At 35.5% G+C, this 26,979-nt stretch overlaps 1 protein-coding gene and 2 non-coding genes across 3 annotated transcripts in view; 1 reads left to right on the top strand and 2 right to left on the bottom strand.

Annotated features, from left to right (window-relative positions):
• Positions 1 to 7,178: 7,178 nt before the first annotated feature.
• LOC137402719 (coiled-coil domain-containing protein 158-like) overlaps positions 7,179 to 26,979 on the bottom strand; it is a 91,689-nt gene continuing 71,888 nt past the window's right edge. Inside the window, exons 20-25 of the mRNA XM_068089224.1 lie at positions 21,513 to 21,622; positions 16,558 to 16,749; positions 15,394 to 15,500; positions 14,513 to 14,577; positions 12,594 to 12,733; positions 7,179 to 7,810 (exon numbers count right to left, since the gene is read on the bottom strand). Coding sequence (XP_067945325.1) covers positions 7,655 to 7,810; positions 12,594 to 12,733; positions 14,513 to 14,577; positions 15,394 to 15,500; positions 16,558 to 16,749; positions 21,513 to 21,622 — 770 coding nt within the window. The 3' untranslated portion in view covers positions 7,179 to 7,654. The remainder of the gene's footprint in view (positions 7,811 to 12,593; positions 12,734 to 14,512; positions 14,578 to 15,393; positions 15,501 to 16,557; positions 16,750 to 21,512; positions 21,623 to 26,979) is intronic.
• On the bottom strand, positions 18,444 to 18,515 carry Trnag-ucc (transfer RNA glycine (anticodon UCC)). Its single transcript has one exon. It is a non-coding gene; the product is annotated as a tRNA-Gly (tRNA).
• On the top strand, positions 25,088 to 25,159 carry Trnag-ucc (transfer RNA glycine (anticodon UCC)). Its single transcript has one exon. It is a non-coding gene; the product is annotated as a tRNA-Gly (tRNA).

The following is a 26,979-nucleotide window of genomic DNA, read 5'->3' on the forward strand; positions in this document are numbered from 1 at the left end:
ACGATTGTCGTTTATATTCTAAATGGCAAGGTGGAAAGCATATGGCTCTAATATATTAGCACATCTACTGGAAGATGATTGGAGCATTGATGAATATTACATCGGATACTGTTGTCAGACATAAAAAATAGACAACATTCTATAAATGCCACAACTGTAAAAAACATGTCATTTGCTCAACCCTATGTAAGATTAACCTCTTTAAAATAAAGCTCTCAAATGTAACTGTATTGTCCCTTTGACTTGTTACATACTGAAGAAAACAATGTGCAAGGCCTAAGCTGTTTGTGAGTTTCACTAGTTAATTCTCATAACTTTATTAGTTTATGAATATATAAGAAATTCACCTATTATATTGCACACAAAGGAGTCAAATGATAAAGCTTATACAAAAACTACTGCGAACAATAATAAGCAACTAAGTGACAAAAGCTTGAATCGAGAACTTTATTAGCATTCATATGTAAACTTTGTCGTTATTCCATCTATTGATACCGAGATTCACATCAAGCGTGAATCAAAAAGTGGTCATTTAGAATCAGCTACACACTGCTTTGACTCCCAGCAGCATCTTCCTTAGGTGTTGCTTTTTGTGATGTCAGCAGTATCGTTGGCAAGTTTTCTGTAACTTCTCTCCAATCGGAAAGAGGTGCAACTTGGTCTGCAGCTAATCCTCTATTTTGAGCAAGGGGAGCTTGCTCAAAATCATCAAGATTAAATCTTGATAAACATAGATCGAGTGAAAGTGATGTTTCTGAATTTGTATCATCTGTACTTGAGAATGCCATTTCGCTAGCACTCCTTGTCATTATTTCATCTGGCATGCTATATGGTTCTATGTAGCTTACCAACTCGCCAGATCTGTTTCTTTTGCGTTTTCTGCCAGCTCTGACTTTAAATGAGAATGAGCTACAAGAAGATTGGATTGATCTGTAACTTAGAGTATCTTCATTCCACTCTGATGTTGGTAGCCACTCTGCAAAATCACCTATGGAATCGCTGCTATCAATAGAATAGACATACTGTAGCAGTAAGTCACTTGCTGTTGGTCTCACCGTTACCTTAAGACATTCTGGTATTATATCGGCAAAAAGAGCCTCTGTGTCGGTACTGTTTGCTGAAGCATTTTTGGTCAGAGATTTAGCCAGCGATGTGCTGCCAGCTTTTGCTGATTCACAAAGCTTCCTTAGTTCAATTGAGGTCGGGGGTTTATCACAATAAATTTCATACACGATTAAACCTAAAGACCAAATATCAAAAGGTAAGGTAAAATATTTGTCTGGCGCTTGATTATAGGGTGGCTTTCCAGGACGAGACTCAATGCTCTGTTGAACTGATGGCTGGTAAAATTGACTCAACCCAAAATCTCCAATGGCCACAGCGATTCTTCCTTCTTCTTCTTTTAAAAAAATATTTGAAGGCGTCAAGTCTAAATGACAATATTTCTTTTCTGTATGAATGTAATTAAGAGCCACAATCAGCTGACTGACTATTGCATTTTTCATTGCAATAATATCTTTCTTTTCTTCTAGTTCTTGTGGTTGCAACATCCATTTCTGGAGAGTAAAATTGTACAAGTCCATAACCATGTAGATGCACAGACCTGCATAAATCAAAAAGCTAAATGTAAAATTGCGCAACAGTTCTTTGATTCATGTTTAAACAAGTTGGATAACATATGTTTAGTATTGAAGTTTCAGATTTTTTTAGATTTTGTATCTAGTGTACGGCTTCAATACAAGAAAAAAGGCAGACGAGAAAAAGTTTGGTTGGACCTCAGCCAGATTAATTGCCAATAATTATACGATTTGAACTTCTAAACATTGTAGACTAACAAATTAGTAGTTAAAATGTCATGCCTGCTTCATGACAGAACTGTTTTTGTTTGCATTGATGCAACTTTTTCAGAGTGTAAGCACATAAAACAAACTCTCATAGTTTAACAACCAAATTTTAAGCTCAACTGATAGACGCTGCTTTAGTTTTTTATCATTGGTTTGTACAGATACTTCGCAATTATGGGTGTTTTTGTTAAACTGTTGCCAAACCAAAAGTAGTAACAATGTTTGCAACATAGACAATAAGTGATAATATTACAAAAGCCTTCTGTAAAAAGTGGCAATTCATTCATGAGATAGGTTTCAATAAGGATATATTTCTAGTGCGTTGATATGAAAAATCTAATACAATCATATTATAAAACGTCTATAGAAATGCACTATAAAAATACGGTGTTTGTTTAGCAAATCAATTGATTACAATGCATAATGAGATTGATTGCTTCTGCTTTGTGACATGTTTCAACCACTTTTATCAGTCTTACATTTGCCGATGCTAATTCTGACACAATTTGACAGCTTTAGGCATTGATGATAACGAGGAGCAGAATTGCAAGGCTGATGACCTAAAGGGATTTGTTAGAGAGATAGGTGTAAGAAAAGACTTACTTTTTCACATGTAAAACAACAATCTTACCCGCCGTGTTTGAAAGTGCTTCCCTTACTTCTTGAGTAATTTCCAATACATTGACACCTGGGTTTCGGTCTGCGGATTGCAAGAACTCTATGATCGTACGAATATGCGTAGCATAATTTTGTTGCGACCTTTCATTAGGTTTTTGAATCCATGACTCAAAGACAGCAACAATGTTTGGGTGCTCAAACACCTTTGACTGGAGAACAGCTTCTTGGCAACTCTGCATGAAACCCCAAAAGTTTTCTTCATCCTTTATTGACGCACTAGACACACTTCCATCACTGTAGTTCTCTTCATAACATATTTCCATTTTCTTTAATGCCAGTTTTTGAGGTGTTTCTCCAGGCTTGGGATGTTTCTTACACACTTCATACACCTTTCCAAAACCTCCTTCTCCAATAGGATCTTGTTTTTTCAAATTATATTCGCGAGAAACATAATCTTCTTTCTTGTAATCTCTGAGCATCTGATTGATGGAGTCAAGAACCTCTGCTGACAAATTCATCAGGCTGTTTCATGAAATTGTAACCTGCAAGGTAATATGTTTGCCTTTTACTATTGCTTTTACCATTGATTTCTGATAAAACTACACCTGAAGGAAACTGGACAGTATGTGTTTCACTTGTAATGTAAACCAGTCGAGGGCACTGATTGATAAGCCAGGTTATATCTAGACTCGAGAAGCATGAGTGTACACCAAAAGCCTTTTCTGCCGCTGCATATGTATGAATATGAACTTTATTTACAACCAGTTCCCGAAGCCTAAAATATCATAGAAGTTATGATAAAAATGATAAAGGTGATTATTGTCAATAAAAGAGAGAATAGAATAGTGACTTGCTCATCAGAGTTACTCAATCTTTTACAGTGATGCCTAGAGAACTGGCGAGTAGGGATATGACAACTTAAACCATGTTATGGAGTGTGTTTGACCTTGAGCACATAATTTGCACACATCACCTCTAGATAGGTGTTTAGTTCTGCCATGTTTGCCATATACAACCACTCAGAATAGGATTCTATCCATGTATACCGGTATATGATACGGAGGCAGAGGCTTTGATGGCTCTTTAGTAGGTCTTCGGATTGTCATGAAACATTGCTATACCAAGCTGGAGCTGCATTAGACAGCTACATATATGTTGAAAAGCAGAGCTGCTTCAACAAGGGATTGTGGTTAGTAAAGCAACATACAACAATCTGCAACTTGGTGTTGGTGATCAAACCTGCATGAAACAGCAGCCACATTCGCAATTATACTTACTAGTTCTGAGTGAGAGTAGTTTAGTTGTTGTATGAGTAAAGCGAGGAGAATAAGCTGCAAATTATAGGCGACTTAACGCTAGTAAGGATTCTATTTGCTTAACTATTGTTTCTTTGGAACTGTAGTGATAAAAGACTTGTTGACTTTATGAACATACATTCAGCCTTAGTCAAATGTTATAGGTAAATCTAAAAAAGACTCTTTCTCAGTAGTGGGTTAAACCCACAAAAATTCATTCTCACAATGGGAAAATCCGAACAAATCCATTCTCACAATGGGAAATTCAAAAAAGCCTGTTATTGTTTCAGATGTATATTTGAAGTCAATTCTACTACTAGTAGAAAATAAAGCATGTGTATTATCTTGCTACCATAATGGCCATCTACTCTCCAAACAAACAAATCCTTGTTCACTTGTACCTATAAATACTATGCGAAAAGACCTCCCCATAAAAAGAATTCATTGTTACAAGACATTCCTACTGTCCTTTTTAATAGACTAATATAATAACTGTAAGGTTAGTAGAAATACATAAAACTAACTCATCTTATGCAATGCCTGTAGATGCTTTTTGTAATTTGTGCATCTGTAAACACTGCTGTGCGGTTAAAATACACTGGGAGAGTTGAATAAACACGAAACTCTCTATGTAGTAGCTAGTTTTGTTCCTTCTGGTTGAGTTTAATCTTTACATATTTCACAATCATCTTCAGCTAATCAATAAAACAACTAAAGCTATTTATTTTTGACTCTTTTTGTTTGCCACTCATCTTAGTTATTGTCACGGTCAGGGAAATCAATAAAATGTTGTAGCTGATGGCATCAAACATCATGCGTATTCCTGTACCATGTATTTTAGTAAATGGCATCATACGTGTGAGCCGTGCTTGCTTCCTGTGTAATGTATTTTCGGGCTGTCAGCTTTGAGCATTTGAATAAAGCGCAACTACTCTACTGCACTCTCTCATTGCAACTGAACCTACATATAACAAATATGACATAAATGAAACATTTTATATCATTTTTGTGATAATTTTCAGTATATACATATAAGACAACTCCAAGTTATCCCCTTTGCTTTTGACAAAAACTATTTCTAACTAATGACCTTCAAACCTTGAATCTTTACGACGAAATCCTAATCAACAAAAATCTCTAGAGCAGTTGTTATTATTCTAGGTGCGATCAAACCCTAGGGTGCAGTGAGTCAGCCTCAGGAGATTGGTAGAAGTCTCCCAAAGGCATCAGCAGGTATCATGCTGATTTGCAAGGTTACGTGTTACGAAAATATATATAATTTGTTGGGAATTCATGCATTGTATTGATTTTGTCCTTTGAACTCGGTGATGAACAGTTCATTTTGTACACCAGTACAATATATACCTGTATTGAATGGAAAAAAGTCCTATTTTATGTTTCAATGAAAAAGGGTTCAGTGAAGGCATCTACGAAACCAATGGGATTCAGTTTGTCTACCAAGGTGAATAACTCCTGAAATAGAACCACAAAACGGAAAAAAAGGCGAGCACTGTGGAGACCGCAACAACAAACATTTGAACAAATTACTCTTCTGATAGCGTGACACACTTCAGGTCCATTGCGGCCGTTACCATTAGTCATCCATATCGAAACAGAACTATTCATAGCTGAGAACAATTGAGAGAGAAGGTTTAATGCGAGGAAATTTTGAGTCAGTAGATTGCGCTCTGCTTTGAAATAGGCGTCACACTCTCACTTTGTAAAATGGTCAGCTTAGGCTACTCTCACTCAGGTCCAGTATTTGTGGACCTTAAATCCTAAATACGGCAACGTCTTGAGAATCAGCGTTTCCTCCAACCTCGACTGGTGAGCCTGCAGCGTGTCAACAATTTTACATTAATGAGCTAATGAACAAATGCACGAGTGCTAACAATCACTATGTTTCCATGGTGTGCAGTACTGCGATGCAGCCCCCTCCAAAGTCGAGGGGATTGTACGTTTCCATGCTGCGCAGTGGTTTTCAGCATATTAGCCAGAGAAGAGGAATTGTATAAATCGAATCGCCTGATGGAGAAATAGAATCGATCATGGATACCGAACGTCAGAAACGGTCTTTTTATGCTTCTGTCGTCATTATACTTTTATTTATAATACACATTCACAAGGTTTTAAAACCTTAACACACTTTCTTACAAAGTAATATATTTTTAATAAGTATTTTTAAGTAATATATTATTTAAACGTTAATTTAGGACTTGCCACCTATCTTTCGAAAAATGTTGGCATCGATAACAAAGTCTAGGAAACCAATCACCTCATCATATTCGTGGGTGCAGGCTATAATTAAATTTAGGTGAAAGAAGATCAGAAGAATAGAAAAAAAAAACAAGAGAAGCGGAATAACTTTTGTACTAGTTTATGCCCTTCGAAGAATCCGTCTCCACGGCATGAGAGCTATGCGCAGCCACTGCGCAATTACTGTTTCCTTGCTGCGATTTTCTCTGGCTTCGCACTGATCAGTGCACAGTGATTTCAGTGCGAAGACACCGTTTCCATGATTCGGAGAGGGCACGACTCTGAAGCACTGCGCATCATGGTAACATAGTGTTTGACAAATACATGTTGCATGTTAAATACGTTCATAAACTTGCCCTCATTATCAATATTTCCTTTATTTACCAATATTCAGAGTTGCTCGTGCTATCGCTACTGTAATTAGTTAATCACGGTTGTGTATCATATTAACATTATTTGGCCCCGTTTATTATTGAGTGACAATTATTATCCCCTTTTTTGTCATTGATAAATGACGACTAATACTTCCTTTGTATTGCTATTGCAGGCATAGACTCTGAAATAATACAATACTCTCATTAACCTGTCAACCACTGACCATGTCTTATGGCTAACTTAAGTGCCAGTTGATACTAATATATGTGAGAGCTCTCATTCTTTTCACCCTTGCTCTAGAGTCTAGAGAGAACAATCCATTAATTAAATCTATATATGTATCTATATATATAAATCTCAGTGTTTGTCTGTCATTCGTGTATCCAGTTATGGCGATTAAAATCTAAGAACAAGAAATCTTCAGGTCTGCAGACAGCTTGTTAATCCACTACATTGTACTTGCCATACTAGGAAGTAATTGTGCACATACTTATGAAGTCTTGTGAAAATAGTATTGACCAGCTTGAAGTTACGCATCACGTCATTACGCATAATGTCGAGCTGGCTTCATGACTCTTATTATAGTAAAGACTTAGACTAGCTTAAGTTACTAGCTTAAGTTACTCAAATTCAACGGGTAATTATTTTATTACCCGTGCAACACCAGGCATTCATCTGGTACTAAACTAAATACGAATGACTTAGTAAGGAATATGAACAACCATTGTAAATTTAGTCAATTTGTGTCAAAGAAATCACGATCAGCATTAATATATTTTTATTAGCTTCTAGAATCTTCTCGACACACAAAAAAACTACACCTTGCAAGCCGGAGCTACAAAAACGTAATGTTTTAAAAAATAGAGTGTAATAAATAATTGGGAGAACAGTTGCTTATAAGAAGTTGTTGCAGCCATCGCTGGTTGCTAAGCAACAGATATGGTAGCTACCAGTTCAAGATGAACACTGACAATTCTCTGGGTTGGCATTGATGCCGGAATACAAATGGAAGCTGACGTAAGGCACCAAAACATGAAATAGTTTTCTAAATAAATCTGGTAATTTAGAATAATTTTACCTTAAATTCACCAAAAGAATACTTATGGACGGATGCGATGAACCTGAATATAAAGATTTGTATGAACTATTCAAAAAAGATTTCAAGTGAACTAGAAGGCTGGTTGGTTTAAAGGAAACACTCCTGCTCACATATCTGAGGTAGGATTGTATTCCCTCTGTAGGTCCTACAAATGTTTACGGCGAGCATCATGAATGCTTCTGTGATCTGAGATAGCGGTGAAGTTTTTCACAAGAAGTTGCTGAAGATCGCCTCTTGCTGACAAATGATCCGGAATCTTCTAGCGTTTCCTGGCCAAGCCTTGCAAGCTGATCCAATTTCTTTTCAAGGTTTGTACAGAGGGCCTGTAGAGAGAATTAATAATACTGACAATCGCAAACTTGAAAGTTCTTGTATGATAAGGGTCTGTTTGATAAAAAAATTTATACATCAATGTTTTTGGTAACCTGAGTATCATATGCTATCATTGAGCGGTCTTTTAAATGCATGAAATGAAACAGTCTCAATTTAAGTCTTGACACAGCTTAGTAGCAACTCAGAGCTCGCATTGTCTATGCCTTGATAGCACCTCAACCAGAATCAGTTTACACAACTTGTTATCTTTACAATGTGGGTAGTTCTAGCACACACTTGCCAATACATAAGTCACACCTCTTCTTTACTCTTATTGAAGTGAGTATCTGGGTTCGACCCATAGCTAGGTGGTATTATAATATAAGTTGAGCTAAAATCTATGTGATCTACTGGTAGGTGTAGTAAAATATGATGAATACGAAAAAATTTAATTTATAGGCTTATAAACTATACTTTATGATAGAACATTAACTAATATAAATGTTTTATTCGCACAGATAATAAAATCGCTGCCATGAACATATAAACAAGTATAAAATGTAAAGGTCAAGGTCTCTCATCATGCACCATTGGTTGGCATCGCTTAAAAGAGAAATAGGACTAACGCGCGGGTTCAATTTGAGAATATCTCACAGCATCAGGTCAGTAGGTCGGTAGAAATCTTACATAAATACATATATATACTATTAAATCTATGCATAAAAAGGTTTTGATGGCTTAATAATGCATGACAAACTTATACTGATACTGTTATATTTCTGAGTTAATACAATCATCGACTTGGTGATCAACAACTTGGTGAGAGACTTGTGTAGTTTACCATTAATTCCAGTGGATAAGTTATGTCCCTAATTAAAACCGATTTGTTGTTAAAAAAAGTGTGACCCATATATGAGTAAATACGCTATATTCACTTCAAAAATGTATTTATTACATAACATGTTAATAAAGGAATCGATAACACCATTTTAAAGATGAACGTACACAAAGTTTTAATAAGTTTTATTAAAATGGTATTTTTCTATCATTTGGGATTGTTTTTGATGTTTGAGATAATATGCCTGCCGAAAGGTTTCAAGATTAAAATCGAAAAAACTTGATCACAGTTAAAATGCTTATAGATCAAGCTAAAGTGCTATTAATATATTTCTATGGCTGTCAGCAGTCAAATATGAAATTATTGATCATAGCTTATCTATGTTTTCAAGCTGTAGTTTTTTTATATTAATTGTAAAACAACATAATAAAATCGATTGAATAGTAAAAAATTCAGGTTTAGTGACAGTAGATAGTAGTAAATACGTTATTACGCTGACGATGATTACTGTTTAAATAGAGACGACTGACTTGACGCATGTCTGTGTATGTTATATATTACCGTGGATAAAAATACAGTTGCATCTAAGATACCTGTGTGTCACACCTCCTTTAAAAGAGGCGGGGGAGTTGTGATATGAACAAGAAAGAGGGTGAGGAAACTGATAAAGTGCATATCATGGTGATAAACAATAGTATAAAAGGTAAGTACGTAGATAAATAATAAGTGTACATTCACCTTTTTCTCTTCCTGCATGAATAGAAATACAAATCCACAGTGAACCTACATGTATATATCAGTAGTAAGGGTATTTCTAATCCATACATGCGAGACTGAAGATAAATATTCACCGATGTTGCAAGGTTAGATTAACACTTTCACGACTAGGAGGGGCTCGCGGCTCTGGGGTGCCCAAAATCAAGTCAATTAGCAGCATGATTTCGATCTTGAAAATGGCCACATGAAAGCTGCAATGACTTACCTCCAATTTGTTGTAAAGCCCTAAATAAATATACATAGAACAGCTGAGAAGTCTCAATACAAGCTAATGAATTTGGCTTGCAGTTAACCTATAAAGAATTTATAGTCTGAACTGCTAATTATTAAAACTAAAAATTTTTTTAAAAGCTAAATTAGAATGTATTTTTGGATCATATGAATATATTTAACCGTGTTGTATAAAACCTCACTGCACAGCTTCATGTGTTGGCTACAGTTCGCAGTAAAACTGGCTTTTAATTCGCAGTCAAAGATGAGTTATGAGCCTCGATCTATCGAAAGCCGAGTTTAGCTAATGGCCATGGTATTATAAAACTAAAGCAAAACATTCACTGAGGCTCTAAGGTCACATTAGAAGTAGTCAAATGAATTCTATATTCAAATAGACCAAAACTACAACTAATAAAACCAATGTCAGGGAAGCTCTCTAGACAGTACCCAACAAGATACACAATGTCAGGGAAGCTCTCTAGACAGTACCCAACAAGATACACAATGTCAGGGAAGCTCTCTAGACAGTACCCAACAAGATACACATTACCAGCTGCTAATATACTGTGTTGTGTGTCACTGAATCATTCTTTTTAAAATAATTCTGAATTTTCAGAGGTACTTATTCAAAGGATATTAGTGATATGTTTTATAGAAGATACGATGACACTTTTGGAGTTCAGAAAACATATTCTAGTGTAAAAGATAAAACACATAGGCTGCAAAACGCAATGAAAAAAAAATCTAGTGAATTTTCTGGTGATTCTGTATTTATTGATATTTATGGCAGCCTCTGGCCGATTGTCAGCGAGCAGGTTTTAAGGTGAAACCAAAACCACCAAAAGACAGGGTTTAATTCATAATGAAAGATTAATAGCACCATTCAGGGCAAAAATTATATAAAAGAAAAAATGATTATTAATTAATACAATGAAAACAAAACTTACAGCAAAACTTAATAAATTTTGATTTGCATACATGTCAAGGACCATTGTTGGACCGTTGACAAGGATGTTTGTTTCTGAGGCATTCAATTGTATTTGCAATATGTTTGACAAGAACCTGCATTACATTTTGCCTCCAGAGTGTTCCTATCTTAAAAATGTGCCTGAAGTGAACAATTTCCTAAGAAAGCCAACCAGTACCATCTTCAGACCATAGAAAATTGAGATTTACCTTGACTCACTACGATTGGATGAAAGAATAGTTGAACAGGGTTTACAGCTATGCCTGCCAAAGCTGTGGGTGTTATATTTGCATTTACTTTGTCAATGAAAATAATTCAAGGATATTAGCAGAATGTCGAAGTATCCAGCTCAGTGTGAAATACTAGCTGCCCAAATGCCTACTCGTTAACAAACAGCCAAAATCATGTAAGACTTGCACAAGGTTATCGAAAGTGCGCCTTTTTGGTGCGTTGGCTGCTTAGAAAACAAAGAAGCGCCAGTCAAGGAACCGGATAAGGAACTTCTTATAAGGCATCCGGTTAGCGAATAGCCTAAATCGATATCCTTAGCGTAAACATCACTATATTTCTAAGCAAACTAAGATAATCTTAGTGCTGCACGATAACACGATATAATTCAATGTGACGATATATTTCAGTGGATGATTTTATATTTGGTCAGTTTTCAAGTCGATATGAATATCGAAGCCGATATTTTATCGAAATATCGGCGTATTTTATTTTGCAAAACTGGAGTTGTCTATTCTCTTTATTGTAAAGAGGTGACAACTCCTGTTTTTCAACCGATATTAACCAATATCTTCTCATATCGCTCGCATTAAAGCCTAACACTATATATCGAAAAAAAGACAACTCCAATGTTCAATATTTTTCGACGTTCGATATATTTAGAGACCAAATAATCAAATGTAGATGGAAAGATATCGTGTAGCACTAGATAATCTTTAATATAATAAGAGCAGTGTATGTGTGCATCCGAAGCCGCACTAAGAAAAAAGACACTTCACATGGGAATTGAACCTAGGGCTACAGATTTAATATTAAGCACGCTACCACTACACCACTGTGGCACCTTGTAACTTCAAGTGATAATTCTTCATATAATGATTACCGTAAGTCGTTATGCTCAAGCCGCGCGGCTTGTCATTGAGCGCGGCTTCTGGTTCAAGGTAATAAGCCGCGGCTAAAGCCAAGTTTTTAAAACTTACGTGAGGCTTAGGGCGGCTTCTCGATAAATGCGGTCTCTGCTCAGTTCCACGCTATAACCATAAAACCGCAGTCATGATACACTTTGATGTACGGGATTTTGGCGACCTACTCGTTTATTTTCAGGGTCATGTTTATGGAATACTTTAGACTAACGAAGAATTTATCGCTAATGTTTAACTCACCAAAGCCGTAGGTCATTAAAACCGTTTCATTCCTGACCGGCATCTTTCCATAAACGTGAAGCTCTCTAAAAGCGCAATAAAAATTTAGCTGAGACATGGGAAGAAGTTGTTGATGCAATGGTTTAGGAATTTTAATTCGAACTTGGAAAAGAAAAATTTTTTTCACATGTAGGCTACTGCTGTAGCCTGTTTTCTTATTCAAGAGTACGGGGGTATAACGAAACCCTTCAACGTTCTCGCTCCTGAAGGAGTCAAGGACGACAAAACCTCGGTCATTAGCTGCAGTCTGTGTGCATACGCGGCTCGTTGGAGGATAATTTTTTCTTTTGTGAGTCATCTGGTTTTGAGCACAAGCCACGCGGCTTGAGCATGAGGACTTACGGTACTCATGAGAACCTCTCACAGTGCGCGAGACTGGCAAGCGTACCCAGTCTGCATAATATTGCACGTTGGAGCCTGAATTTAACCGTGCTGAAAAGATGTCAACACATGTTTATTTTTAGTAGCCATTGTCTCTTAGATGACTTTTTCTACAAACCTTTAGTCAAACATAACTAGAAATAACTACCGCTGAATGCATGATTAGCATAAGAACTTGGCAAACGCACCTGAGCTTCACCGCGAAGGGGTTCAGAGACTTTCTTACTGCGTTTGCTTTTAGACCTATGACTTATTTCTGATCGCGTGCCAGCGGGGTTGAGTAGAGTGTCTATAGAACCCGTCTTTCTGTGCAGCCTCTCTGAGTACCCTGGCGAACAGCAAGAGAGGCATTGATGAAGCCTACATCGTAGATTATGTGAGAAAGGGGAGTTGGGGTGAATCACCTCCTGCTGCATACAAAAGACTCAAGGCTAGAAGATGCGGGGCACAAACATGACCACAAAAAGAGCAATTTTTCATGTTTAACGGAACTTCTTTGCTTTTGAAATCACTTAAAAACTGTATATCAATATATACCAATCTGAACTCCGGAAGCTGTAACATCTTCAAGTATAAGGTAGTCATCTCAATTGAATTAGATAATTCATAAGGAACAACAAATGACCTTGAAAAAAACTCTCAACAAGCTGAACAAATTTAGGCAACAGACATGATAATGGCCCACAACTCACAGTGCTTATGCTATATACAACCAAAGCACTATTTGTGATTCCTAAAGGTTAACTGACAGTATTTTCAACTTACATCTATTCATACCAATATGATTATGGAATCTCAAGTTTCATCAATGAGTTCAATGTTAAATGTGTAAAAACCAGCTTTGGAGACAAAAAGCTTGTGATGCAATCTTCAAACTGTGAGATAAAGAGGACATTTTCTCAGCAAAACATAAATGCATGATATACGATGTCAATGTCAGCGAATATAGCCAATGCCTGAATGATGGATAAAAACATTTCTGCTGGCTACCATTTCCATACATTTTCCATCTAGTTGCCACACTACATGGTTTGGTTACCCGACATGGCGGGGTATAACACAAGGTTGAAGCAGATTCCAGAAACACCAAAAAATTCAGCACCCGATTTAAACATCCCACATTAACTTTCGAGCGACGTTATATAATTACAACCAATAAGCTTCTGTGAATATCTTAGGAGTGGCGAGGTTGAAAGAAAGATTAGTGTACGACACTAGAACAGTTGTAGTTTTAATTGATGTAAAAATAGTCCCAAGAGACTCATTGAACAATTTTCCCTAGAGCTGTTGCATAACTCTGTGCTGTCACTCTTTACGATGAGTGAGACCCTGGTATACTTCATGCAATGAATTTAGGCTACTATCTACAATCACTACAGTTTACTCAAACCTTAGGAAAGTTAGTTTATCTTAATGCTATTAAAAACATCAAGAATAGTCAAATTCAACAATAAGTAAAGTATTTACAAAAATCTGATATGAAATACTTATTGGGCAATCATTTTTTGTCTGATTTGGATTCAAAGTTGTTGGAAAGTATCAAACTTCAATATCATCAAGTTTGAAGTTTTGATACTTCAAAACTTCAAACTTGAAGTTTTGAAGTATTGAAGTATCTTCAATACTTCAATACTTCAAAACGTGTTGAAGTATTTAACACGTTTTGAAGGAAAAAAATGTGTTAAATTTTTTTCCTTCAAAACGGAAAAAAATTAAATTATGAGTGATGATTTTCGAAGACCAAAAACGATTGTACTTGAAAAAAACCATCATTTCCTGTTTGAATGCAGGCGCGTGTTAGCGAGACTTACAAATCTTAATTACTTCGTGAGGGGAAAAAAGCACAATTGGCCTAATCAGATCACATATTCTGAATCGACAAACCTGAATAGTCTATACGAAAGTTAATACTAGATCATATACAAAACTGTCCTTCAAGTTCAATGGCCAATAGCTCGCAACTAATGTATCATTTTATATATTTTCTTGAAACTAAAAGACATACCAAACAAGCCAAACATTTGCTACCTCTATGAAGAGAAACAACTTCAGATATGCTAAGATAAATTTCAAACCAGCCAATCACCAACAAGGATATTGTCAGTACCTGGGTGTGGGTCATCATGTCTACCACCATCACTTTGACTGAGTACGGAGTAATCTGTTCTTTCACTGCAACATGAAGAACACAACTACCAGTTGATCAGGTTGCGGTTTGATTTTCTTCTTCATAAAAAATTCTACTGGTATATGGTAAAAGAGAAAAAAACTTCTCTGAATCTGAGTAATGTCATACCATTTTAAACACCTAATTAGGTCAATAAGTTTGATAGATTAGTAAGATACCGTAAAACCTCTATTTGATCGCTATGATGTTGTATTTTCAAAACTTCACTTTTAGAAACGTTCTACTAGAGGTGACGTTCAAAAAGAGGGTGGCGTTGTATTTTTTGACTAGCTGGTCAGAACTTTGGAAAGATAAATTTAACCCTTTTAGGGCCGAAGCGATGCTAATGACTAAGCAAAATAATTAAGTGTTATTGATGTAATCGATGTGACCGTGCCAGTATTAATACCATTTTGTGGACAATTTTTTACCAATTCTTTTCAGTTATGGGCTCGTAAAGATCAAGCATAATGCAAATCAAAGAAGCAGTCTAACAGAGGTAGCGTTCAACCAAAGGGTTGCACTGTATTTTTCAACTCTTCACTTATAGTTGCGTTCTATTGGAAGCAGCTTTCAAATAAAGGTAGCGCTCAAATAGAGGTTCCACGGTAAACTTCATCCATGTAATATGGATAACTCCATATGCTACAGAAATAAACGTATTTTATTTTTTATGACTATGATGAGCTAAAGATAGCTATCAGTTCGGTCACTAACCACCAGTTAGTTACCGTAAGTTCATCCGACTCCCAACACAATGCGATTCTTGTTAAACTCCGTCCACACCTTAAACAGTGAGGCTTATTATAGTCGATCTTTACCTCTTAGAGGACTTGCGGTCGCTGTAACTTCTACGTTCTTGGGCTGAAGATAATAATTCCTTCATATCGTTTAAAACTGTCTTCAACTCTGTAGCCACTCCATCGTACTACAAAAGCACACCAGTCAAGCCATGAAGTCTGTCTGTGAGAAAAACCTAGCTTAAAATCCTTAACACAACCAGCATGACATTCTATTAACCATTTCTGTTACATCGATAATATTTAAGCCAATAGAGTTATCACAAGAGTACCTCTAGTGAATCACTTCTAAATAAAAAAAACTTCTCTGAATTCATAGAAGGATTAAATCAAAACATAAACAATGCTAGCTGCAGGCAAGTTATATTATCCATGATATAAGTCATTAGAATGCCAAGAAACCATCATTATAATATAAATTTAGATGAAACCCTTGAACAAGCCTTTGGGTAGTGATGCTCCCACAACACAGAAAATAACTCTTCCCAGAAATCAAAAATTCTAACATTTAAGAAAAAAAATAATTTGATGGTCTGTTATACGCATTTGCAACAAAAATACATGTATCAATACAGTTTCAACATGCAAGATGCCAGAAACAGACATTTTGATAGCAACAATCCTGTATACCATTCTGGTAAACTCAAGCATATTTATCTAGGTTCATGAATATAACCATAGAGCGTCTAATACTCATCTAGTTTGGTACATAAAGTAATATTTATGCTTAATAGTTAACCTGAAATAGTTGATAATGAAATACTAGATTATGAGTGCTCGACATATGAATATAGAAGAGTAGAGAAAGGATATACAGTATATATATATATATATATATATATATATATATGATATATATATATATAGGATACATATATATAGGATATATATATATATATAGAATATTTATGTATATATATAAATATATAGGATATATACTTTGCATGGCTAATCGGAACCGACGCCCCGGTAACAAGTGAAATCCGTGAAAGGAGAACTAATCATCAAAGTAACTTTTTTATTAATTGTAAGCATTTTTCTCTATTTCTTAGGTTTATTAAAACATTGTGAGTGTCATGGGTGTTTAGGAGGCATAATTAAGGGCGTCACATCAAATCATCAAGTTAAATCACTATCGCAAACTAGGTTTTAATAATCGAAATGTAAAACAAGCCTAAAAATTACCTGTGGCCTAGGAGGTGAGTTAGGTGGTGCTGTGACACCCTCCCTCTGTTCTCCTGTTCTTTGCAACTCCTTGAGCTCAAGCTGATGTTTGAGTTTAAGCTTGTATATATCCTGCTCAGATTTCTCGGCAGCGGCTTGAAGAGCAGAACAGCGAGTGATGGCTCCCTTCAGCCCATCTTCAAGTGACACTACCTTTGAGAAAAACAGAATAAAACATCAATCATAAGGCATAAATATGGTAATATTAGATTATTTGCTCAGGCGTGTAAAACAAAATACAGTAGACAATCTTACCAAGATTGTCTACTGTCTATTTCGACAGTAGAGAGTTGAATAAATCTTGTAAATAATCCAAGGCAGTAACGTTTACATTATAGGAATTTTAGGCTATGTGAACATTAAAATATGTAAATTGCTTGATTCGTTCTAAGATCTTCCAAATTAACTCCTTTGGCCCTTCAAAAGGGAAAATAAAGTAAACTTGACTTTTAATTTTATGACTGTACAGTAACTGTAGTATTAATAGTTTGTATAGGCAACTTTTCTACTTTTTCCTATCACCTTCCCTTTTATGGTCCATGATTACGGTAATTTTACAATGAGTTAAGGGGAGCGGACATCTTCAATGCTAATTTACATCAGGTTTTTTGAGACAGCGACGTCTATTCTCTAAAAGGAAAATGTTAAAAAATATTTTTGATGTCAAAAATAAAATAAAAAATACATCTTTACTACGCGTAATAGGAGCAGAATCTGTCTGACCGTCCGTTGATCTATGGTGAGACTAGAACTTGTTAGATTCAGCTTTAGTATATAGATACTCTATTGCCAGCACCAATAGTTCACTGTTAATTATTTCTGAATAACTGTGCACATACTTATTATCTGTGCTTTATCCACACACCTGATAATCTCTTGAAAAATCATGAAAAATTATACTACTAGGGTACTAGTATATATAATAGAGATCTCTCACGACAAACTAGACTGCCAGGGTACTAGGATATATAATAGAGATCTCTCATGACAAACTAAACTGCCAGGGTACTAGTATATATAATAGAGATCTCTCATGACACACTAGACTGCCAGGGTACTAGTATATATAATAGAGATCTCTCACGGTACACTAGACTGCCAGGGTACTAGTATATATAATAGAGATCTCTCATGGCAAACTAGACTGCCAGGGTACTAGTATATATAATAGAGATCTCTCACGACAAACTAGACTACCAGGGTACTAGTATATATAATAGAGATCTCTCACAACAAACTAGACTACCAGGGTACTAGTATATATAATAGAGATCTCTCATGACAAACTAGACTACCAGGGTACTGGTATATATAATAGAGATCTCTCATGACACACTAGACTACCAGGGTACTAGTATATATAATAGAGATCTCTCACGACAAATTAAACTGCTAGGATACTAGTATATATAATAGAGGGAACCCTATATGTCGTTTTCTCTCTCAAGTGTGGCAAGAGAGAAAATTATATTTTTAAGGCTAGCAACAAATTCTTGATATTCAAATCGAATTTGAGTACTTACACTGACTTGACAGTTTGTTTTATGTGGAATTTTTCAAGTAGTACAAAGCAAAAGCTTTACGTAAATTCGTTACGTTATGTGGATTTATGTTATAGGAGTGTCTATATTATACCAGACTGACAGTGACCGTTTTTTTACAACTATTGCATGCTCAAGAATGAGTCAGATTGATTTGGGCAATGAGCATACTAAGTGAGACAATTTATATCTTACATGCTCCAGCCATCATCATTCTCCAAAATGGGCAAACCATCCAAATGCTGCCCCTAAAGGACCACATTTTGTATCTAATCATTCAGCAGCAAAAAGTTTAAAAATTGTCAGTGCGTCGGCCGGGAATCGAACCCAGATCTATTGCTTGGAAGGCAACAATGCTAACCTTTACACCACCGACGCTGATATCTACGAAAGCATTGACAAAATTATACTCCCACTTTTGCCGTGTCAGTACAGGTTCAACTAATTCAATTATGATCATGCGTTTTTATAACCTGGCTTCAGGTATTGCACTGCAGTGCATAAAGCCTGGTTCACGCTATATCGCTGTATCTCTGCGTTGATGCCACAATACTTCGATGATAACGATGTTCACACTATCACAAACCCATCCATGTTGGCATCAGGAAATACTCTGTTACGTAGTGTTCTCATTTATCTTTTTAATTTTTCGCGAAGAAAACTCTTTGTTTTGGCGTGCTAGAACCAAATACTAGTCCCGCAGTGACTATCATACACGGATACGAATAAATCACGCTATCCGCGACTTACCATTGCCGAAATGGTTCACATTTGAAAGGTGGGCGTCGATGCTCAGCGAAATATCGGAAAAGTTGGACAGCTGCAAACTTTCCCGACGTGTCCGCGTTGCTTCGTCAATGCCATCCGTTTATGGTTCACATGATCGACGATGAACGCTGAAAGGAAAACGCTGACTAACCGCGATACAGTGTGAACCAGCCTTAAGGCAGCTTGGCTAATGATGCTACTGCAGTAGCAAACAATTGGTGACAGACTGAGCCACCATCCCTAGCCCTTCACATTTTCTATGAGTAACCGATAACTGAGCTAAGTAGGCACAAGAATTGCAGTAGATAAAAATGCCTGCTTTTCAATGCACCAGGAAATTCCTTGACCATAGATCTTAATTAATAGTGAACGTGTTTAGATATGAAACTGTTTTATTAGATTTGTCCCCATGTTATTAACAGAAAAATTGCCAAGCTGTCACATACCATTGAAAGTGCATGTAGAGATAATTGCTTCTATAATACATGTCATGTCCACCGGTCGCGACGGAAGCCACGGTTAGAGGCATGAAGAAAGATTGCATCATACAGAATTTGATCCACAACCTTCTACTTTGCCACTAGGCATGCTACGGCATACATCGTTCATTCACCTCCCAGGAAATTAAATTTATTGTGATTAAATTTATACTTGATCTCTGTTGGAAAAAAGATTGCATCATGGAGGATTTGAACCCACAGCATTTGGTATTCCAATCCGGCAAATTCATCCCCAATCATTCGCCTTCCAGGATTTTAGAACCAATGTGAGATACCTATTCTGTATGCTTTTTTGGCCCACCAGTGCTATTCGTCACACATGACAATCTCTCACAGCAGACAGGGTACTAGTTCGAATAATACAGAGGTTTGTAGGCCTTAAGAATGGCATATCACATATCCATAAGTTTGTATTCATTCAAGCACACAATCCAGTGACAGACTGCAAAGAGAATTTTGTTAACAGGAATGATATTTTTATAGGTAATTCCTCAAACTTTTAGCTTATGCACACAAACTGTATACTGGAGGATTATTGGAGATGTGACACTTCCTTTGGCCTCCACCATTGCCAGACCGATAGCATAAATTTTTATCAACCTAGTTAGAGTGATGATTCGAGCTAAAGCTAAGCGAACAGGTGTGGACAAATCCAGATATATGTAAAATTCAGAGGACTACACTTATGATGAGGTGTACTGTAAATGTAGTAACAGCGAAACCAGCATTAGGAGTTGTCCATTAAGGTGCAAGTCTATTGATCAACATGCCCACCTAAAATGCTATAGAAAATATAGCGAAGATTAAAGCTGGTCTAAAAATTGGGACGTATTCTTTTTCACTCTTGAACTCAGTAATGCAACGTTCAGAGACTTAATCATTTCAACATAGAAAAGGGAAGACAACTTTGCAGCGTAGAATCATGTTTTATGATTGTTGAACTCATGCTTCTTCGGACCAATGTTCTGAGCACAGTTCACTTGACTGAGAAATATAATATTTGTTACCATTTAGATATGCAGCCTGTTGGCGCCAAAAGAAAAGATGACATCACCATCGTATTGACAAAAACCAGCGAAAGCTGTGTTTTGAAATTTATGAAGATTGAGAATTTTATAACCACAAAACAGCACTCATGAAATGACTAGATCTTTTGCACTAACAGCATGCAGACAGCAACATATGCCGTGTGATCCCTTCACTGTCAACAGAATGTGAAAATAGCCTTTGAGTATATGTTAAATGCTGTTTACCCACATCTACTACATAGTCTTTTACTCTTTCTGATGGAATTAATTTTTGTCAAAGATTTTTGGCAGCAGTGAACTCAGTATTTTTGCTGCAGAAGCTGAAGTTTCTGTTTTAGAGCAACAATAAAAAGTTTTTAAAAATTATGCAGAAAAATTGAGTGAAAAACTCTGCCCAAGAATCAATACATTTGAAAAACAGAAGCTGTTTCATTTTTTTTGATTTAGAAAAACTAGGTGCAAAAGAAAAAAGCTATAATTTTTTTCAGTTTTACCTCTCTCTTTTTTCTCAGTTTCTTTAGTTTGATCAAAACGCAGACCCCACTCTCTAATATAAAAACATGGTGATCAGAAATATCTGAAACCTGATATTAAAAAATTACACTAGCAGAAATATGTTTAGGCCATTGCTTACAATTATTCTTTTCATCCTAAATAAGAAAAAATAAATAAATAGAAACCGTAATATTAAAGATGAACTCACAAAATTTAAGTAGATTTTATCAGAAAGTATGAGTCACTAACTAATCTAACCTCAAAGCTTGTGATGACACAAAGCATGAATTTTCTTACATGGTACATTCACAATAATTTTTTAAAAACACAAAAGAATTATGACTAAAACCTTTTGAAAATATATTTTAGTTTATGCATGGCTCACACTCATATACGCAAGGAGTTTAGCGCTGCTGTATCAGCAACATTGAGGTAGCTATATAAAATTTCTGCAAATGCTAATTGTGTAGGTTCTTTAGAGTTGAGAGTCATCATTGAGTCAACTCAAAATGCGATTTCAGAACTCTGTACCACAAGGAATGAAGAGAAGTTATAATTTTAAATGATTAGCTGTACCAAAGCACTTGCTTGCTTCTTTCTGTCATGACAATTTGTTGCTGCCTCTGCTCAGCTTTGCATCTGTGCTCTAGCTCAAGCTGTAACTGCTGACACTGGTCTTCTACACCGAGTCTCTCTGCAACATCAAGTCTCATTTTGAGGAAACGTCTCAATAAAACAAGACGCTAAAATGGTGAAAGAACTTCAGAGGAAACAATTGAAAGATTTTCTATTTGCTATGAATGCACTAAGCAACATGTACTTTCTAAATGCCCATGAGGTTAGAACAAACATCCCAAGCAGACCTAACAATGCTGTCAGAATCTGGATAGACAAAGTTTTCTGAAAACCTTACCTTAAAAGAGTTATGGTTCAGAGACTAGTTTAACAATAAAACATTGTAAAGGCGTTTAACTAATGAACATCATAAAGGGATGCTGTCACGTTCCCCAACCACAGACATTTTTAACAATGATCAAAAAGCTGTTAAAGATAATGTATGTCCAAGCAATTTAATTTGAGTGGAATCTTCCAAGTTGTAAGAAAGAAAGCTGGTCAACTGCTGTAAGCTTCTAATGCATTAGTGTCAGTGGTGTAAAGGTTAGCATTGTTGCCTTCCAAGCAATACATCGGAGTTCGATGCTTGACTAATACAGGCCTTTTTGTTGTCTCTAACGAATGCAACACAGGGTGCAAATTAGGTATAGACTCAGCAAATGTCAACTTGTTCTTGTGAAACTACCACTTCGGTCCATTTGTTTATATAGAATCCTGCCTAATTATGTAACAAAACGCTTACGAACTATATAATATTTAGATGCTGACTAAAAGAGAATTATGGGGTGTATAACTTTCATATTATTGCTCTTTTTGGCTTTATTCTGTGAAAATGATTTGAGAGCAGCTTGAAATAAAATGATTTATATCTCATTATTTGTTGCAATTAGATGTCCGAGTGATAACTAACTGATCAGCTATGAACTGTTAGAGTTTGAATAATGGTAACATGTACTTCACTGTAGAAAAAACTGGCAATGCCGCATCAAAATGTTCAATATGGTACATTAATAACATACATTTGTAAATGATATAAACAAATGTTTATTGGCTTTTCATTTGGTCTGATACACAGTAATGAGGACCTTTTGATGAAAAAATTGAACTAAATTAAACGGTATGCTGCTTTTTACTAGATTTCAACTGAACTCTGTATCAGATATTTTGCAATGTAAGTGATATACTTTGGCAGTAATACACATTATATTCTTTATTCAAGCTCTCCTTATCTTCATTTTTATTGGCTATAAAATTAAGAAATTTGAAACAATCAGTTTTATTGGTTATAAAGGTATAAGATTTAAAACAATTATTTTATTGGTTATAAAAGTATGGGATTTGAAACAATCGACTCGTCCAATTTTGCATTTTCCAATTTGTGATTTTGCAGGTCGGATATGGACAGCTCTATTCAAATATTGTCCAATAACAAAGAGCTGTTCAATAGAGTGAGAACTCTATTGTGGAACGACTTTTCTTGCTAAAAATCCATCAAGATAAACTTTTTCGTAAATGTTTCTTCAACTAGTTAAGCAGTGTGTATACTAGCCAATAAGCAATCAGATCTTTCTACAAAGCGTATCAGCTAATCATTCAGAGCTATCTTTGCTTATTGATCAACTAGAAACCTTCAACATAATAGGTTACCTTCCACATAATAGGTCAAAGGTCAACATGCTTACGTTATTATGAAAATCACTCAGAAAAGTCTCTTACACTTATAGTGTCTCGTTTCAGTTAATCAGAAGCTATTTTCCGACAAAGTGCTACAAATTTCGCTAGACCTCTGATATTACAAACACTGTTGCATTTCTCACACCTTCTTAATTCCAATAAATGCTTCACAGACAAGTAATCCTAAAAAATGTATTTAACACAAAGCAGTTTCATATCAAGACTAAACATTGTAGTTGATATGTTTGCTTGGCATTGTAATATAATATAATCTGATTGTTGTTGTGGATAATTAAAACTTTCTTATTGACAGTCACTAGAATTAGCCAGTTTTCATGGCTTTCCTACAGACAACACGGAATATCTGTGAATCAGTTACAGCAGGCCTTAAGATGCCTATAAAATTGAATTATTTAAATTAAATAATTCATAAATTTAAATAATATAAAATTGAATGATAATTGAATTTAAGATATAACCAGACTGTTAACAGGTATTGCGTATGATTATATCGTGTTTCAATTTTAAATTCATGCCTTTCACAATTATAGATGAATTATGGTAGCTTGCACAATGATTAAGGCACACGATGGTATACAAGTACCAAGTGGAGCAGTAGACGCTTCCTCTACATAGAATATACATAAACCTTTAAAACTTTGAAGGTTGACTTGCAACAAAAATTCACATTACAGTTATTTGGTATCAAAAGATTCACCATGTCTTACTATGCTGTTTTGTAGGTGCAAAATATGTGGGAATGTTATTAGAAGCTCTTGAAAGCTCAAAAAATGAACAGTTAATCGCCACCATCACGAAAACGCCGTAGGTTGGAATCAAGTTATTTCTCTGACGTACTGAAGCGATTTGGTTATTGTTTTGACACGTGATGTTATCACGTGAATTGAAAGGCCAATACAAGGCTCAATAGAAAACTTCTCGTAGCACTAGTTTATGACAAACAAATATAGATGCTCACTACTTTAAAGTTTTGTTTCAGCTTGGTCTAATCGTCTAGTCGTAATCTGATCATGTGACCCATACTTTCTGCCAAACAGCCGCGAATAATTTCTGCAGCATTTTTCGACTATCGCAGGTGACCAACAGGCTCGTCATGTTTATCAGAGAATGATATGCACGCCTTCGAGCTAAGGTTAAAAAAATTAAACGAATTTCTTTCGATTGGTTTTGAGATATTAGTGCTCAAAATGACAGCATTACAATGATGATAAAACAGATGCGTAAGAACAATAGACATGGTTTTATTGAATGCGTGAAGCATATTAGTGAAAATATTTCGACGAATGATTTGAGTGGTTTTGGAAAGGGATTCCACTCTACGGCGTCTTCATGATGGCTACGATTAACTGTTCGTTTTTGAGCTGTTAAGAGCTTGCAATCACATTTCCACATATTTTGCACCTACAACACAGCAGAGTAAGACGTAATGAATCTTTTGGTACCAAATCCCTGTAATGGAATTTTGTTGCAAGTCAACCTTCAATGAAAGCGCAGCACGAAATATACGAATATTTAATATTTGTAGGTTGTTATTAGCTTTTCCTCAGGTGAACAAAACGGGTGCTCAGTTGTCATTAATAGCAGCCCGTGAAGAATAGAGCTAGGTTTATAGGCGAGAAGTCTAGATTGATATTTGTCGCAAAACACCGCCTACAAGACATACTTTCACATGACCTTGACGAGTAAGGAATATTCTTGCAACTCAGATTGTGATAATTTTGTTAAGAAGTAATCAGCTTTGGAATTTGCGAGTAATTACAGACATATGTTTATAATTCAATTAATCAAATCATTGCAGACAGTGACAAAAGTCACAGTCAGACTTTCTCAGTAGTCACACAAATCATCTGCGTCGGTGGTGTAAAGGTTAGCATTGTTGCCTTCCAAGCAATAGATCCGGGTTCGATTCCCGGCCGACGCACGTCTTTTTATTAGATACCAACTAATCATTTTATTTTTATGTGGTAACTTACTAACATACATGTATATACAACCTATTACAAACCATGAATAATTGTAACTTGCCATCAAAATAATTCAATAGCGCAATAACAAACAGGTTTAAACACATATTTTATCTTGGAAAGCAGTTTATACAATCATCTTTAACATAAAATTGCTTTTTACATTTATTAATGATAAATATAGGAAATGCAGTTATAATATAGTATAAAAAAACTAGCAAGGAAAGTGCTGTTATAACAAAATTTGATGTTTAGAAGCAATGCCAAAACAATATTCCAATAGCTTTTGGTAAATAATGACCACTGTAACAGTTGATACAAATGTAAAGAATCGATTTGATGAAATTCCCCGATGTTGCTCAACATGCATGCAAAGATGTAACAATTTAGCAGTTTGTCGGCTCGGTGAAAATGAGGTTAGATTAAAAAACGAACGAGCAATATAGAAATCACAGCTTCATTTTTCCTACTTTTTAAAAAATGTTGAAAAGATTTACTAGCCGAAAAATTTTAACATACTGTACATGCATGAAAACCTGCTTCAAACTTAATGAAACTTATTTGATAAGGTTTACGGATTGTTTCAAGAATAACCCTAGCATGTTACACGTGTTAACATGTTAGCACGTTAACATGCTAGCATGTTAACATGCTAGCATGTTACTCTCTTTCACTACCGCATTAAAACCTTACCGAATGAATATTCTGTCTTAATAAATAAAACAAATTTTTCGAAAAGCAGATACACCGCTAGTATTTTAGCAATATCTCGAGAATAAAAACAGATATCATTTTACTGTAAAATGCATTATATTCAAAACGAAATTCTCTACAAGATAAGTACAAAATGAATTACATTCTCGTAAAATATCCAACGATTAATTTGCATTGAACGAACGCGGTGTGTTTTTCCTTGCCATGACGATAACAATCTGGTTTTGCCGCTTTGAAAAATAATTAGAAATGGAATCGCTGAATCAAAGCAATTTCTTTTAAGTGCACTTTATTGGCAACAAGGTTGTTTCACTGGAGACAAATTTTGATTGGTCTAGCTAATGTGTAGGCTTTGCAATGAAAAGAAAAGTGAAACCCTATTTATAAGCCGAGATACCGCTTTACAGTTGGTACTTTTATCACAGCGAATTGTTGAAAATACTTAGCCAAAAAAATTTCTATTGATGATAGCAAGTGATTGGCAACGAGGTTTCATTTACTGGAGACAAAATTTTATTAGTCTAGCTACTGTATAGGCTTTGTAACAAAAAGAAAAGTTAAACCATATTGATAAGCCGATGTATCACCTTACGGTCTGTACTTGAATTACCACGAAAGCCGATATATCGGCTTGCGGTAGCGAAAGAGTTAACCTTGGCTGCTTGCAGTGAAACCTTGATAAAAAAGAAACCCATAGAGTTAAACGAGAGGACACATGTTCATATCAGACTTTCTATTGTCTATCACAGATCTGTACAGATTTTTAAGGCGTCATGGTTAAAAGCAGAATTTGCAAAGGAAATGCGATTTCTTTTTTACCCTTGCCACATGGTCTTCAAGGAATGACTGGTGAATCTAGGAAAACAAAATAGCTAAAGATAAACTTGCACAAAACTTTAGTAAATTCTATTTAAAAGTATTTAATTTAATGGTATTTTTCCATCGCTCACAATTGTTTTTTGGTGTTTTTATCATTAGTGTTTATTTTTGATGTTTGAGGAGATCTGACTGCCAGGATGTTTTAAGATAAGCACCGATAAAGCTTGATCACAATTAAAACGCT

The sequence above is a fragment of the Watersipora subatra genome, chromosome 8 (genome assembly GCF_963576615.1).
Source record: "Watersipora subatra chromosome 8, tzWatSuba1.1, whole genome shotgun sequence".
Classification (NCBI taxonomy): domain Eukaryota; kingdom Metazoa; phylum Bryozoa; class Gymnolaemata; order Cheilostomatida; family Watersiporidae; genus Watersipora; species Watersipora subatra.